This window comes from Lepidochelys kempii, chromosome 7 (assembly GCF_965140285.1).
Source record: "Lepidochelys kempii isolate rLepKem1 chromosome 7, rLepKem1.hap1, whole genome shotgun sequence".
Classification (NCBI taxonomy): domain Eukaryota; kingdom Metazoa; phylum Chordata; order Testudines; family Cheloniidae; genus Lepidochelys; species Lepidochelys kempii.
In genome coordinates this window covers 68,737,552-68,755,517 of record NC_136386.1, presented here as the reverse complement: position 1 = coordinate 68,755,517, position 17,966 = coordinate 68,737,552, and the positions used below count along the sequence as shown (strand labels likewise).

Sequence of the window (17,966 nt, the reverse complement as noted above, 5' to 3'; positions counted from 1 at the left end):
TGTTTGAAAAGGTGTTTCATTTGTGACTGGTGATTATCCCTCTCCTAGCTGGACATTAGAATAATTTCTACAAAATTGTGCTTGAGAAGACTCAAAGAAGTAAAGCTTCTGGACGAGATCTTCAGCTGGTGTGATCTGGCTGGTTTTTCCATATAAACGTCCTCTTAACAAGAGAGGGAGGGGAAATACAGGGAATACATTATTTATTTATTTAGATGTAATGACCTCCTGCAGCATGCTCTATGCCTCACATGTATTAAAAAGACCAGATTCAGCACAAACTGTTGAGATCTGACAATAATTAATGAACTGCTGTTACACAAGACTGCCAAGTAAACATTATATAAGAACTCCCTTTATCCCACCTCAGCAGCTCAACCTCATCACAAACATCTCAGAATACAGGTGGGGGGTTGCAAAAGTGGTATTTTGTTCCTAGAAGGTTAACAAACCTGGGCTCTGGTAGACTAAAAAGGAGAGTGAATTCCAAATTCCAATTCAAGCACCTCCACTAATCACAACTGCTTATGGAAAGTGAGATGGTTTCTCAGGTCACCTGGTTCCAAGCCATTTAAGATCTGCTCTACTTTGAATTGTACAGGAGAACTGACTGGTCAAGAAACCCTCTAGCCAGGAAAGGGAAGCCATGCTGTATGTCTTTGATGATGGTGCATTATGCTTTGGAAGGCATTGTTCTCCCTGAGTCTCAGTGCGTACCAGGTCCCAAACCTTTGGCACTTAAAACTAAACCTTCCTCTCCACCCAGAATGGCTGATGTAACTTTAAGCAGAATTGCCTCCAAACAGAACCCCTCTCAGAGTTTTCCATGAAGTATCAGAAAGTCTTACAGCAGGCTTAATTTATTCACCATGCACCACCTGTATATTTGATGGCATTTAACAACATATACAATAATATTACTAAGCAATATATTTAACAAAGAGAACAGAAATGCAAAGTATTGCATATATTCAGTGTGGCTGAATTCATGTTTCTGTAAGTATCCTCACTTTTACACTTTTGACTTTTTTTCATTTAAACAGTGCAGCCTTAATGTTGCATTGTCATAGTCTTTTTACTTAACAGTCCTGTGTATTTTGTAAAATAGAAACAATGGAACAGGAGAAAACATGGGAAGGGGGTGGAAACACTTTCTACCACCACCTTTACGTGTAGAGGGCCGATGGAAAGTTTTCCACTGAGGTGGATGGAAAGTTGGGGTTTTGACAAAATGAAAATTTTTGTGGAAAATGCTTTCCCCATTTTTTTTTTGATTTTTTGGTCAGAAAACTGCATTTCTGGGGGCTGAAAACTGAAATTTTTCAGATTTTGGCAGCTTTTAGATGAAAGTTTCAAGTTTTTGTTGCATTTCTTCAGTTTTTGGTTGTTGAAAATCAAAAACATCTAATTTTTTTAACAAAAAGTTAAAATCCTGTCTGGACCCCTCCCATTTTCTGATCAGTTCAACTTGGGAGTCTGGTAAGTACTACATGGTTTTATTGGAATGGCACACACTTTGAAGTGTGAAAATGATATATATGCACCTTAAGTAGAATGCAGAAAAGCTGAATATTGTCTCTCAGTGTGCTTCAGACCTTATCCAAAGTCTATTAAAGTACATAAATGGAAGTCTTCCCATAGATATAGTAGTATGAAATCCTTACCCAGTGGATCATAGAACATTGTAACAAGCCATATTAGCTGACCTTGTAAGGATATCATATATAATAAATGATAAAGTAGACATGCAGTATTCCAAACTATATGGTCTTAGAAATCTGTGATTAATAAGCTGTCCTGGGCACGTATATCTCTTATGTCATGAACTCTGTACATAAATACGTATTTAATGATAAATATAAAATATGCAGTTGTGTTATTCATTATACCCGATCTACTCATATGAGTAAAGTATGGAAATAATCATATTTGAAGCATAGTTGTACTTAGTTGTACTCAGAAAGGATATTCTTTACAAATGACATTGAGAGTTTTAATATTCGTTTTCCATATCAGATTTGTTTACAGATCAGATGAGATTTCCAGCTACCTTCATTGTAAACTCTATTTGGGAACGGAAAACCAAGCTGGGTTCTCTGCAGCCTTTTGCATCATAACAAACATTCAGCATTCCACAATTAGCTGACAGTTTTGATGATGATGCATGAAACATAATAGTGTCCACCTTGCCCTACCCTAGTTATATTGGCTCTGCAGTACTGTTGATGGCAGTAAAATCTAATTTGTTTCAATGAAACAATCACTTGATGATTACTTGTTCTGTTAATTCCCTTGGAAGCACCTGGCATTGGCCACTGTTGGAAGACAGAATTCTGGGCAAGATGGACTGTTGGTCTGACCCAGTATGGCCGTTCTCATGTTCTTAAAGAAGTAGATGAGCTACAAAGACACATAGGAGAGGAAAGGAAGATATTTTTTGAAGAACCTGTTTTTCTACAACAGGAAGTAAGAAAGTACCATATTTATTTCGCTACTCACTTGATTATGAACATATTTTAACAAGAGATAAGGAATTTTTCAGTTACTAATTTTTTCATAAAAAAACAAAAGTTTTTTGTTGAAACCCAAACTGTTCACTAAACAAGGTCAGTTTGAACAAATCTCTCAACTTAAAAAATTATTGAGGGGGAAAAGTTTTGAAATTGTCAAAATGTCCCATTTCAACTTTTTCAAAACAAAAAATTTCTGTTTCCAGGCTAAATGACTTTTTGTTTAGAAACTTTAGTAAATGTAGAATAAAAAAAGTAGACAAAAAGGTCACAATTGGAATGTTAGGTTTTGAAAAGATCAAAATGAAATGTTTCAATTGAACGAAACCATTTATTTTTTTGTTTTGGATTTTTATTTTGTGAATTTTTTTACGATTTGGGCTTTTTGTCCTGATTCACAACAGGAAATTTTTTTGATATCTCAAAAATAATTCCTGGAACAGTAAAATTGTTTCCTGGCCTGCTCTAATTTTAATATTTGCCTATTTGAAATTCATTCAGGGTGAGGCGAGGCACTTTTCTGGAATCAATCCTCTGGCTACCTCTATCACTCATAGAAAAGTGTTTCTGTGAGTCAGTTAAACTTGTGAATCCGAAGACTCTTGTCGGCTGATTTTCCAATGTCCTGAGCACCTACCATTCCCATTCCATTTGCTGATGATGGTATCACTTGTGGGGGCTCAGCACTTCTAAAAATCAATCGTTATTTATTTGGACAAACTGATGTCTTTATGACAAATGAATGTCCAAGTATATGGAGAATTCACTTTATATATATACATACGCACACGCACACAGGGTATCCCTAATTTGCAGACATCAGCTTTTTCATAAAAATACCAACTAAAGGAGATAAGTTAATAGTGGGGCATTTTAAGACAATTCTGTCATCAACTCTGTTAGACACTACCTTTCCTTCTGTAGCCAGTGAAAGCTGTTTCTCTACACAATCAGCACATCTGCTATAGGAACTCCACCTACAAGATGATTGGGTTTCTGGGTGAGAATTCCCAAACATAATTCTCTTTGGATAACCTGAGATGTTCTTCTCACTCTGATAGGGTGTGGTTTTATTTATTTATTTGGTCTAGTAAACCCATGAGACTAGTGAAGGGAATCACTGACAGTGCTGTTCTACCTTCAAATCACTGTCCTGTTGTCCTTATTCTCAAATTAGGGAAATGGACAGTACATTGTGCATGGTCCTGGTGACTCACTATTTATCTATTAGAAAAGTTTGTGATATTTTTATTAACTTTGTGGAGGATAATGCATTCCCAGAGATGGGTAAAGCAGTAATAAGATAATAATGATTGACATATCCTGCCATATTTAGGAGCTAATAAAAAGACTTGGACAGCTGAGATCAGAAACTTAAATAGCAGAATCCAGTATATGCAAATCTTGCTAAACAGAATCACTGCTAAAACCAGGAATGTTTAAATTAGAGACCAAAACTAATAGGCAGCTGAATTTCCTGAAATGTAGTGTATGGATCAGCTGATCAACGAGGTAGATAGCACTCTCTCATGTGATAACCAGTAAACCTGAATCCCGATTAATCAATAATCTTCAGGTCATATAACTATGGCAGATGAGATGAAATGATTTTAATATAAATTATATATATATATATATATATAATTATAATTATATATCAATTAAAATCTCAACACAGATTAATAAGGTCAGAAGGGACCGTTATACATCTTTTATTAATACGCTTTATTTATTTGGAAAGACGAGAAACCAAAACCAAATGAAAATATCTCTGTTTAGCAAAAGAAGGAGCTGGGATCTTTGCTTGGTGCATAACCTTAGGAGTATCTAGGACTGGCCCTGGGCATTTTGTGCCTTCAGTGAACTTCAATTTGTAATCCCCTCCTGCTCTCCCCTGCATTCTACCCCACCTCCCTTCCACACTTAGTAGAGTGTGGGGATTATGGGGAGAAGGCTTTGGAGGACAATAGGAGTCATCAAATGTTTGTCCTCGAAAACAATCAAGAGAATATCTACGTATGTTTATAATTTCTTTAAAGTTTTTTTTTCAATGTCTCTTTCTTAGGCTTTAACTGCTGTATTACCTAGAAATGTATTATACTCTCTGTTGGACTGGAAGGGGTCATCTTAATAGCTGAATATTGCCTTGTTGGAAAGACTGTCCCTGTCATGTTTCACCCTTAAGTGAACAGGCAAAATGGGCAGGTAAAGTTGTATTCAGTGCTAATTTACATCACCAAATAAATGCCATACTGCATCTGATGTCAAACAGGTTGAGGCACCATCACTGTGTATCTTCTTTGCCTGGACAATGTGTCATATGGTTTTTAAAATCTATATAAGCTTAGTTACTACAGTAATGGGGGCCATATAAGTATGATAGCTAGCTAGCTAGACAGATAGATGATAAGCAAAAAACAGCTCCCACAAACTATTTTCTAGTTCATTGTGATGTCAACAGTCCATATTTTCTGTAGAGAACACTGTTTTTAGACACATTGGCTCTGTTCTCTTTCAGATAAGATCTGTGATCAGATCAGCGACGCTGTGCTAGATGCCCATCTTCAACAAGATCCAGATGCCAAGGTTGCTTGTGGTAAGGACACACACATTTTCTTCTTTCACTTAGACTAGATGGAAAAGTGACTGCTTTACTATCACCTGCTTGTAGTTCCCTCTTTGTAATATATAAATGTAGGAGGTTGATGGGAACATGTGCCTGTTCATTTTTTATTCTAATTATTGTGTTCAAAAATATATGTACAACAAAACAAAAAAGATCTGAACAAACAATTATACAGCGTCACTACATTGTTTCTCAAAGAAATTTTGAAAGTACATTGTGTTTGAGGACTGTAGCAAGAGCCTAAAATAACCAAACCAGTGGTAGAGTTAACTTTGAAATGTAATTAGTATTCCAGAGGAAAAGAGATTTAATTCCACTACAGTTGATCGTCCAAAGAACCGTGACCATTTGTAGCAAAGTGCACTTATTTGGCTTTATAGATATTTTAAATTTTTCATTGCTAACTCTAGGTGTTTTCCTGACAGCTCATCATAAAGAAAAATGTTTTAACCCTGTTTTGGTTATGTCTGCCAGTTGTTGTTATTAACATGTTGAAACTGCTGAAATTTGACCCACATTGAGAAAGTCAGCAAAATGTCTCCAAATTCTCAGATTTGTAAATGGCCAATGGCATCATTTTCATGATGGAAATGACCCATTTTCCCCTCAACCTTCATACCTGAGGGTGAGATTTGGCACTTGGCCTGTGTTCCATGTAAGTCCAACTGAAGATCTTAAAACAGAGTTTAATTGGGGCTCGTGTGAATTTGGCCTTGTGCATTCATGAAAAAACAACCACCAGCTTTTGTCTCTCTGGTCCAGTTCCTCAACTGTGGTGCTTAACTCCCATTCAAATGAATAGGAGACAGGATCTTTCAGGAGCTGGGCCTCCCTCCTTAAAATGGAGGCAAGGTTGCAAACCAGTGGGTCATTAGTGTGGATTGTTGGGCCCAAACTTACTCCGTAAGCAGGATAGAAGGATGCTTTTCTGGTTAAGGCACTGGAATGATGCTCTGGAATCTCAGTTCAGTTCCTACATTGCTCCAAACTTCCTGTGTGACTTTGAGCAAGTCATCAAATCACTTTGTGCCTCAGTTTCTCCAGCATACTAGTCCTTCCCTCCCTCAAGGGGTGTAATGAGGATAAATCGATCCATATGTGTGAGGATCTAATACTATGCAGATGGGAGCGATAACTACCTTTTTTATTTGTATTCGTTAGGGGCTGTTCAGAATTCACCATTGACAGAAATGGAGTTATTTGCAATAGCATGTTGAGTTATCCAGCCCTCCCTTATCCCTTTTCCTTCTTTCTGTCTTCCCGCTCTCTGTAGAGACAGTGTGTAAAACAGGGATGGTGCTGCTCTGTGGGGAGATCACATCCCTCGCCATTGTCGACTATCAGCGAGTAGTTCGAGACACAATTAAGCAAATCGGCTACGATGATTCAGCTAAAGGTTGGTGGAAAAATTCCAGGAATCCAGTTTATTGCCAACATGGTGTGCTGGTCAGTGAGTAGCTCCAGAACAGGTCTCTCTCCACTTGCATACTTGTGCTTCTGCAGGCCTAATCAAATCATATGTCTTGGCTAGGAGCTGCTCAAACACTGTCATAAGAAAAACATTCTGACTCCATCACATACCAACGAGAAACTTTTCACTGTATGGTTAAAGTGCTCATCAGGAAAAGGCAGCTAGGATATTTTTTGAACTGGAGCATGTTGGCAGAGTAGCTGCTAACTTGTGCTATAGAATTTACTCTCAGTTTAACTCCTTGCAACTTGCATGTTATTCAAATGACCAATCAGACTAATGTAAATTAGTCAGATGGAGTGGAAAGAGAAGACTTAGTGAATCTGTATTATTATTAATAATTAATTATGATTATCTATTACAGTATAACGTAGGGACTGCAATCATAGCCCAGGCCCCCATTCTGCTAGTAGCTGTACAAACACAGAACAAAAAGACAGTCCCTACCCTGAGGAGCTTACAATCAAAGTAAATTTCATAGCACTGTGGAGTGTAGTACTGATGCAAAAAACAGTGTTTTATATCCGAGATACATTTCAACATCCAGTTTGCAATATCTATAAACGTATTGTATTATTTACATATTGCAAATGTTTTACAGTTATCATGAAGATTAAGTATGTTTTTTTCTTTAAAAAAACTTTGTTAGCGGTATTTCCTGGTTGATATAATCTTGTTGGTACAAGACTTCTGAAGAGAGAATGGTGGGAGAATGCTGTAAAAGCACATTTGCTAGTTGGCTGCAAAGGCAGAATATTATGTAACATAATAACATTGCTCTCAGAAAATACTGCCAGATCCAGTAGTGTAGAAATCTCCTCTTTTACCCTTACCACCAAAGCAGTGTGGGTCCCTTAGTGAACCCAGTCGAAAACCCTGCCCTACAGAAACTATAGGAGAAAAAGCTAAAAGGGGCAGAATTGCATACAACTTTTTCCCTTATGGAATTCTTTCCCATCACAGCCTACTTAAAGGAAAGAGGGCATGGAGTGTTCTTCAAGTGGACGCTTGTGTGTATGTGTATATTTGATGTATAGGTGTTTGATTCTAGATTTGGTAAACAGCTGTCAGTAGCTAGAATTTTGGGAGACGTGAGCATAGGGTAAAGCTGATTATCCTCTACATAACTGGGGAAGAAAATGAGAATTTCTGCCATAATATTCTGCAAGTCCTTGACAATTTTGTATAAACCTTTTCACTTGTCCTTTGAAGGCAAAGCTCTGCTTTCAGATCTGGATGGCAAGTCTCAAATCTGCTTTTCTTACATGTGTGGATCTCCCGTTGACCCTCACGGGAGATTCTTGCATATATGGAAAACAGAATATAAGAGCGAGATCTACCAAAAGGAGAATTTGCTGAAAATATCTATTTGTCAGAAAATACAGTGGGCCTTTCATGTTGTTCAGTAATGTCATAGAGTTTCCCAAAATATTAACTCCAACTGTACACAGATCATGCTATTCTTCAGGAGGTGCTCTGCTGCTGGGTTATTTCCCAGGGACATTAGATATCATGATCAGAGAGAAAATGTTAGCAATACTAATGGTTCTGTCACTGAGCCTTGGGTTGATGTTCCAGAATCAGAGAAATTAAAGATGATCTATATCTATAGTATTATCATCTTTATGTTTCTGCCAACACAGGATTGTACCCTAAGATGTTCTACTGAGGATTTTGTGTAGTTCAGCTTTAAAGAGCTCATGTGATGGGGCTTCTGCCATTTCCCTTGGGAGAATATTCCAGTCTGACAGATGGCCCTGATAAGAAATATTCTTGATATTCAGGTGGTCCTTTACTTAACTTAATCTGATTCATTATCCCTAGTGATATTTCCTTAGACTCTCCCTCCTTGGTGTTTAGACCCTTCCAATGATGAAATAGCATGTGTAAGCCCTGCTGGGGAAGGACCATAGCAGCTGTGATCATACATTTTCTCTCTTGTGATTTCTTACTTTTCATGCTGTTTGGGACTTTCCTGAGCATTGCTTTAGACGAAATGCCTGTGCCAAGCAGCTAAGAGAGATGAGACCGTGCTGTGAGGTTGAACGGAGAAGAACACATTAGAATTGTTGCATTGACAAAAATGTAAAAGCAAATAGCAGGCAGATTCTGAGTTTTGAAGGCACTGTTGTCCAGGATTGGAATTTCTGGCATATGGTTCCATGTAGTTATGCTTCACTGTGCAGGGAAGTTAATTTACTCCTGTGTCTTCTTCTAAACAGGCTTCGACTACAAGACTTGCAATGTTCTGGTGGCACTGGAACAACAGTCGCCTGATATTGCCCAAGGTGTTCATATGTACAGGAATGAAGAGGATGTTGGTGCTGGTGACCAGGTAATCAAAAGTCATCCCTGTTTACAAAAACAATAGTAAAGTAAAACACACTCTACAATCATCCTATTAGCTCATTAGGGCAGCCCGCTAGTACACTCCCAGCTCTGTTTACTCCCAATGCTAGGAGAGACAGGATCACTGTATCTCCTTAAAATGAAAACATTTCTTCTGAAAAGGTCAGGGTTAGAAAGTGAGGGTTTATCCACCCCATTGTCCTATTTTCTAAATTAAAACCAGCTTGGTCACAGTTCATGAGAATTTGCCCAGTCTCATCCTGTTCTAACATAGAATAAAATGCACATGTGTGTGAATACATTGATGGAGCTCCCATGGGACACACAGGGCCAAATTAATCTCTGGTGTAACTTCTTTAACTTCAGTGGAGTTACACCAAGGACAGTTTTGGTCCACACAATAGACCATGCAGCAGATCCTCCGCTAAGCTAAATTGTCATAGCTCCATGGAAGTCAATGGCGCTGTGACAATTTACACCAGCTAAGGATCTGGGCCCTAAAGCTTAGCAAAGTTAGCTTTTTCAAGTAGGCTTCATAGTTCTGTTTTAGTAGGGTTAGATTAATCAGATATTGCCTTTGCAGCAGGACTTGCCCAGTAAGATTAACTAAATAAATAATAAACAAATAAAATCATATAAGATCGTGCCATGTTTACATAACTCTGGAGCTTTGATGTTGTAAAAAGGTGTTCTCTGTCAATGTTTCAAGCGTAAGCAGGAGAGCAGTGTTTGTAAAATGAAGGCAATTCTGCCCGAACATTTGTAACTCTCATTTATTTCCCAGAGGCAGGGATCAGTTTCAGTATAATTGGCATTCCACATAATTAAGACTGTCCAACTCATATTTCTGTGAGCTGAATAGCAAATGGAGATGATTACAGTTCTCCCCAAGAGCATGAAAATCCTGCAACTCCAGTTGAAGCCAATATGAATGTGTGTTTAACATTTACAGTAGTTCTCATTAGCGGTAATATCTAGTTTATGGTAATGTTGTTGAGAATTGTAATAGAACCATGATAGAGTCTTGGAACCAAAGTCATATTACCCCCAAATCCTCATGAGAACTAAATTAACATTTAGCATTTCTATCAGCAGAGGGACCAAATAGAAATGCATCTGTCTTAAGTAGTTACATGGCTCTGATTACTGCAGGAGCTGAACACTTCACAAATTTTAATGTATTTATCCTTGCAGCACTCTTGTGAGGTAGGGTAGTGCTATTGGCCCCATGTAACACGTGCAGAACTGAGGCACTGAGAGACAAAATGACTATTACCAGGTCACAGCAGGGAACTGAACTCAGGTCTCCCAAGTCCTAAGCACTTGGCCATGCTTCCTCTCTTCAGTGTTTAAATAATTCCATTTATGAGCTGCCATTCCACTGGACTGCCTGACAGGAAGCAGTAACACCAAGGAAATATCCCTGCTAACTCCCAGCATTGGCCGGTTCAGGCATACTGTGACAACATTCATTAATGAAAGTCTCAGATAGGGTTGTCACCTCTGAGATACAAAAAACAGGGACATCTGGGATGATCCTGAGCCCATGAATCCGGCAGCTGGCAGTGTATACCGAGCATGGCTATAGATTTCTGAGGACAGCTACCTCAAAAAAGGGGTGATCTTGGGAAAAACTGGAGAAGCATCAGCCCTAGCCCCAAGCCGTATTTCTAACGCTGTCCAGGCCACCTTACTCATTGTGGAGTTCTGCCTAAGAAAGAAGCAAGGCTTGGGTCCAAAATATGCCCAGATATTTTATTTACATTTTTGCATTTAGACAAATCACTTGTATTATCTGGGTATAGTCCTTGCCAATAGGGTGGGTTGAAAATTGTCCATCCAAACTGTTATTTAATAAAACACAAATTTCTACGAAAAATGTCTGATTACCACAGAAAAGTTTGAGGTCCTGTCACAAACTTTTCAGCCAAAAATTGAAAATGTTTTAACAAAAACTAAAAACTACTGGGCAGGGACTGTCTCTGATTATGTGTTTAGGGAGTACCTCGCACAGTAGGGGGCCTGATCTCAATTGAGGCCTCTAAGGCTGTGTCTACACTGCCAAGTTTTTTTTTGCCAAAAGTTATACCACTTTTATTAAAGGGCTTTAATTAAACCAGTGTTGCCTGTCCATACTACTCCTTGTGTTGCTGGAACGCATCCACACTAGCAGCTCTTGCAAAGGCAAAGAGAGCATTACACTGTGGGTAACTATCCCACTATGCAACTGGCCACAGGGTGGTTTGGGAAGGGTTTGCAATGCCTCATGGGGCAGGTACAGGGTCACATGATGCAGGTTTCTCAATCCCATCATTCTATGGGCATTCTACTAGATTGCTAGCTGCTTTCCAGCTGAAGTGGGCGGAGAGGGGCGGGGGGGAGAGTGTGTGACAGGGAGCATGTGTGTATGGGGGGAGGGGAAGAGACAGACAGTGTGTGTTGGGGGCAGAGTGAGTGTGTCAGCAGGCTGTCTCCTAAATTCAGCCAGGCAGCTGAAAGCAACCTGTCCTGAGGCAGGGGGAGGGGGAAATCCTGACATCAGCCCCCACCTCCCTCCCTGGCTCTGCACCGCACAGAATCTCTCTCTCTCTCTCTCTCTCACACACACACACACACACACCTCTCTGCCTGCCTGCCTCTGTGTTCTTAGTGTGGGAGACAGCAGGAGCATTCCAGCCAAAGATTTGCTCTGTTTCCCAGAGCAGCACAGCATGCAGGCTGTCAGAATGGAGCTTTGAAAGGAGAGGGGCACATGCATGCGTAAGCAGAGCAGTCACTGCGGGCATTGTGGGACATCTCTGGAGGCCAATTATAGTGATAAAAGCAAGCAAGGTGTTTACGCTGGCTCTTTGGTGATAAAACATTTGTGCAAAAAGCCTTATCACTTTCGTCAAGGTGGTTTTATTACAGCACTGCAACTGAGGAGTTTCATTGCAAAAAGTGGCTTTGCAGTGTGTACACCTCTGCTGTTTCATCGCCAAAAGCTACCTTTTGGCAAAAAGCTTGGCAGTGTAGACCATCCGATGCTACTGTAACACCAGTAATAAAAACAATAAAAAGTAATTGTAAGGCCCTGTTTGCCTCAGATGAAATTCTGTGGTCTCTAGGCACTTCTGTAATGCTCATATTAATAATTTAACAGGATTGAAAGCCCTGCTTGCCCCAGTGATTTAAAATCTATCCCTCCTCTCCCATTACAGGGGTTGATGTTTGGCTATGCAACAGATGAGACAGAAGAATGTATGCCTCTCACTATTGTTCTCGCTCACAAATTGAACACCAAGTTAGCAGAGCTGAGACACAGTGGTGATCTCCCTTGGCTTAGACCTGACTCTAAGACACAGGTAAATATTGCTTTCACTCAGCATGTCCCTCTGCTCAATACAGGAGTCATGGAAAGAATCCTTTGAAGTCCTGATCACTTGCAGGCTATTAATAACTATCTGTCTGGTTCAGTAAAGCCACTGTTTTACCCAAAAAATCTTGGATTTCTTTTTCCAATATTTAATTACTGCTATTTGTTCAGTTCAGAATGTCGTTTTAAGTGGATAATCCAGAATTTCCACATTATAACATACAGTCTGTTTTCAGCTTCCTACTGATTGTATATAAAGCAGTTCCTCTGCTCAGGATACAATCTCCTGAGGGTTGCAAAAACTGTTAGCATGCACCTGGATGTCTGACACATGACACTGCATAGCACTGAAGAAACATTTAACCCTTGAGTACCAGGAGCGGGGTGTTCCCTGCTGTCTGAAAACATGTCAGGAAATCTGAAGGGCAAATCTGGTTCATCAGTGCCTACAAATTAAGTGTGGTTTTCACTGAAGGATTTAAATTTCAGTGGGATTTGAGAGTTTAGGGATTTGAGGGATTTAATTGTTTTAGGCTCCTTTGAAAATCCCAGTCTAAGTATGTATTGCTAAGAGTGTCACTGGAGAGTTTGAATCACAGAATATCAGGGTTGGAAGGGACCTCAGGAGGTCATCTAGTCCAACTCCCTGCTCAAAGCAGGACCAAGCCCCAATTTTTACCCCAGTTCCCTAAATGGCCCCCTTAAGGATTGAACTCACAGCCCTGGGTTTAGCAGGCCAATGCTAAAACCCCTGAGCTATGGTGCATAGAGGTAAAATATTTGCTTTGTATATGAGCCTTCTGAATTTGGGTCATCTTTGCTCACCAATATATTTAGCAAACATGAAAACCATACACTTCATTCCTCATACCCATTAAACAGTTGTCTCTTTATACTTTGTTGCCACAGGCACCTTCCTGTATGTCAGCTGTTGTACTGCCTGGTGTGGTATATATACAATATGGTAATGTATCATACAGCTGTTTCTTTTACCCCCCTTGTTCATATTCAGGTCACTGTTCAGTATACACAGAAAAATGGAGCCGTCATCCCGGTCCGTGTTCACACCATTGTGATATCTGTGCAGCATGATGAAACCATCTCGCTGGAATACATGCGCAAAACCCTGAGAGACTGTGTGATTAAACCTGTCGTTCCTGCCAAATACCTGGACGAGAAAACAATTTACCACCTTCAGCCCAGTGGGCGTTTTGTCATTGGGGGGCCACAGGTGTGTGTTTAGTATTCTTTTGATCTTTCTGCCAATTTTCCTTTTCCCATCATATTGTTCTACAGATTAATTTGTGTCCTCAGCCTGTATTTCTAACAGAAGGGCACAGACTAAACACATGTTAAGAGACCAGTCCTGCACCATTAGAGCCAATGGGAGTTTCACCACTAATTTACATGGGAGTGAGACCAAGGCCTTAATGCACTGGATTCCAAAGAAACCTCTGAGGGCATGGTTATGTCATATATATATAAGCAAGTTGGGCCAAGACCTGCTTTGTGTATTCAGTGTCCAGCCCGGCAAGGTGCTGGGCATCCTCACAAGATCAGGCCCTCAGTCCTTTCTCAGGCAAAACACTCAGTGAAGTAAAAGGGATAGCCAAACATAGCCAAACATTTAGCAGCTGTTGCTTTTCAGAGGTGCTCGGCACACACAACTCTAGTTAAAATCAATGAGAGCTGCGGGTGCTTAGCACCTCTGAAAATCAGACCCTAGCCAGGTTTGTCCAAGAGGAGAACGGGAGGGAGAGATTTGCCGTGTTAAGGCTTAGGAGCCAGGATTTAGAGCTTGATGTGGCATTCATCGAAGTCAATGGCAAAATACCCATTGACTTCACTATTGCAGGACCAGGCCTTTAGTCCAGATTTTGTGAAAAACATCTTCCTAGGCCATTGTTTGTTCCGCTTCCCCCTATAATGCTTCCTTGCATAACTAGGCCAGCACCACATCCTCTTAGCAGGGACATTCCTGACTGTAGGGCCAATTTTCTGTCTATCCCAAACAGACCTACTTATCCTTCATTGTTGAAATTCATTCACTTTATTCAAACCTATCTCAGGTATTTCTAGGGTGGCTGTTACCATAATATCTAAGCACCAGTACACTGGGGTATAAAGCATGTTGCCAAAGTTAGTTCATCATTGTACTATAACCCATATGAGAAATGTAGACTAGAAGTGGTCAGTTCATAATATGACTAATAAAACAAGCTGTGCAGTATTAACGGTCTAACAAGCACCATCAGCATTGACAAATATTGGCCCTATAAATAACGATATGCAGCTCATTGTGGCAACCAACATAAATGCCTACTTTCTTCTGTTAGAGAGACAAGGTGTGTGAGATAATATATTTTATTGGACCCTCTTCTGTTGGGGACAGAGACAAGCTTTTGAGCTACACAGAGCTCTTCTCTCTTCTTCTTCTTGGTCTCCTGGGACCAACGCAGCTATAAATCTACTACTTCCATGTCTTACTCTGTTCTGTCTACCCTTTCATAGACAGAACACCCCAAAAAGGGAAATGGCAACAAAACTAGAAATGGTTAGCTATGGACAGCAGGCTTATAGGGAATCTAAAGCTGTAAACGCTGACTCTGGAGTGTCTGTGTTGCTTACCTCATTTGGACTCTGCCTCACATCTTCAAGGCTAATGATGACTTGCATGTTGGCCTTGGCAATTTAAGAGCTTTGATGAATGCCAAGTTATAATGAAACTTCTAAACACCATTTTCCCAACAGCAGCAGCACCCAGTGGCTCCTTGATTACATCACAACCCCCTTTTAAAGCATGACTCCACACTGTGTAACGTTTACAAATATATGTGAGCTCTTTTTATCACCTTAAAAGAGATCTGTGCTTGAATACATTGTCTCTCACTTACACATCTCATAGTCTCTTATTTGATCCTTCAGTTAAGTCATAATAATGCTAAGTTCATGACATCCCAATCATTCCCACTGCAACTGAATGTGCTACCCCAAGCCTAAATTCTGAATGTACTACAGGATCTAACAGAAGATTCTCAGGGGGAGAGAGCTTATATTCAAGCTCAGATAGCTGTAATTCCATTTTCTGTCATTCAGAAATTTCTTAGTAGAACTGGGCGAACACCCAAAGAGTTTCTGTGAATATTTGCTCAATCTTTCTAAGTAAAGCTTCGGCTCTCCTTTTATATTTCCTATCTGCAAATATTCCAGTGATTGAGTTTTACTGGCTTGAATTCTCTATAAAGAGAATTTCAAGGTTCACACACAAAAATACAAACTACACTTTAAATATGCCCATGCTACATTTTAAATTTCCTCACTCAGGAAATACTTAAGCACTCAGCAAATCTGGGAGCAGTAAGAATACCATGGGACTTGATGAGTTGTAAATGACCAACACAGTTCGAATAGGAATATCAACTGCTCACTGTTAGCAGTGGTGATCAAGGTAGCTGTGTAGATGGCCAGTGGGGATTACTAATGTCTGTTTTATTTTCTCATTAATATACATAATAATCATACGTTTAAAATGACTAAGAACCCTCAAGTCATGTGTATAACTAGTTTAGATAACCTCATATTCCTGTCACTGTTAGCCTCTTCCTCCTTCACCAGTTATCTCTGTTACTCTCATTTGTTGCATCTCGTCTTAAATTAGACTGTGAACTCCTTGGGGCAAGGACTGTGTTTTCTGGATATCTGCACAGCACCCAGGATAATGTGATCTCAGTCCTGACTAAGATCTGTGGGTGCAGCCATGATACAAATCATTATTAATAACAATACCAACATATCCCTAGAGTAAAAATAAAACCACCTGAAAGTGAGTTGGTTCATTTTAAATTGTGAACATGTGTGAGGAAATCAAATACAGTATTTATTGAATTATTCACCCAGCTTTAGATCTTATCCAAAGTAACAGAGCCTGATCCTGCTTCCATTAAGTCAATGGAAAAACTCCTATTGACGTCAATGGAACTTTTTATCTTGCAAGTAGATGCATTTTTTTTTCAGTATAATTCCAGTATAAAAGTCATTTTTTAAGCAGATATTTGGGATCTGGCGGCAGCTAAGAAAGCTTATAATATTTGCCTTTGAAAAAGGCATTAGGAAATAGTGCTGGCAGAAATAGCCATCTTGCAACCTCTTTGCCTGACCGCTAAATGCTCCTCATTAATGTCTTGATCCAAAGCTCAGTGAAATCAGTGGGAGTTTTCCATTAATTCTAGTGGGCTTGGAATCTGGCCCTAAAAGAACATACATAGCCACCCACTGTCATGGTAATTCAATGTGATACCGGTAGATTCATTGTTACAGTTGCACCTCAAGAATGCACAGCTCACTATCTTGCTTTCTAGAAGTCTCTTTGTCTGTGAGGAAATTACTGTATTCATCAGACATTTTAAGCGTTCATTCCTTGGAGCCAGTATAATAACATGATAGTGAAATAGTGGAATTATTTTTTCACAAAAAAGCTATTAGCTAATAAAAGCATGAGAGGTAACGCTTGTTTGAATATCACAGGGTGATGCTGGCGTTACTGGTCGAAAGATCATTGTGGACACTTATGGAGGATGGGGAGCCCATGGAGGTGGTGCCTTTTCAGGCAAAGATTATACAAAGGTGGACCGGTCGGCAGCATATGCAGCCCGCTGGGTGGCCAAGTCTTTGGTGAAAGCTGGGCTGTGTCATCGTGTTCTGGTTCAAGTATGTTCCATTTTGAATCTTGTTGATTTTTGCCTTTTTATTTTTTTTTTTTAAAATACACTTTTCATTTTTACCTTTTCCCTGAAAAATCCTCCTGAGAAATATGGGTTTGTGAGGGACAGAGCTGATGAGGTGGCCAGCACTTCTCAAGCTATCCTGGCCTTGGTTAGTCTGCGATGGGGCAGGTGGGGAGAAATCAGAAGTTTATGGAATTCTGGAAGCTTAGCTTGGAGCTGGACTGAGTTTAAAAGGAAGATCAGGAGAAAGATCTTGTTCTGCTTAGTTCAAGATCATAGTCACTGGGGCTTTCAGCATAGTAGCTTCCTCAGGCCTGGGACTTTTTGGATAGTTTACATTTTACAGGAGGTTATTCTGGATATTTACTGGGTCCATCAGTCTTCTTGTATCGACTATCCCCATTAGGGGTTCTTCTTGCTGTGCTGGAGGAGGGTGTTCTGATACTACATTGTTCTGTCACATGTCCTGCTGGCCATATGAGGCTCCATCCTTGTTTTCTAACTATTGCTTTTGTCTGCCAAAGGTTTCTTATGCCATTGGAGTTGCTCAACCCCTCTCTATTTCACTGTTCACTTATGGAACCTCTCAGAGAACAGAGAAAGAGCTACTAGACATTGTGCACAAGAACTTTGACCTTCGACCCGGAGTCATTGTCAAGTAAGCATGTTCCAGGAGCACACGTATATGGAACAATCAGAGTGAACACCTCCTGGAACTCATCTCAAAGAAATATTGAGGTTACAGAAGGAAAAGAGCTATTAAATCAGCCTGCCCAACCTCTTGTTCTAGTATAGTATTGGTCCCTATAGTACAAAAAAGATGTTTCACCTCTGTACACAAACTGTAACTATTTCTGGACCTAACAATATTCCAGATCTTATAAGAAGCCAGATGTAACTCCCAGTGGTTTCAGCTGGAGTTTTGTGTTCT

The 17,966-nt window shown here is 39.8% G+C and overlaps 1 protein-coding gene across 1 annotated transcript in view; it reads left to right on the top strand.

Moving 5' to 3' along the window:
* Window positions 1-17,966, top strand: part of MAT1A (methionine adenosyltransferase 1A) — a 28,507-nt gene that overhangs the window by 4,595 nt on the left and 5,946 nt on the right. Inside the window, exons 2-8 of the mRNA XM_073353268.2 lie at window positions 5,029-5,106; window positions 6,410-6,532; window positions 8,830-8,942; window positions 12,157-12,300; window positions 13,324-13,542; window positions 16,836-17,018; window positions 17,560-17,693. Of these exons, the coding sequence (XP_073209369.1) occupies window positions 5,029-5,106; window positions 6,410-6,532; window positions 8,830-8,942; window positions 12,157-12,300; window positions 13,324-13,542; window positions 16,836-17,018; window positions 17,560-17,693 (994 nt within the window). The remainder of the gene's footprint in view (window positions 1-5,028; window positions 5,107-6,409; window positions 6,533-8,829; window positions 8,943-12,156; window positions 12,301-13,323; window positions 13,543-16,835; window positions 17,019-17,559; window positions 17,694-17,966) is intronic.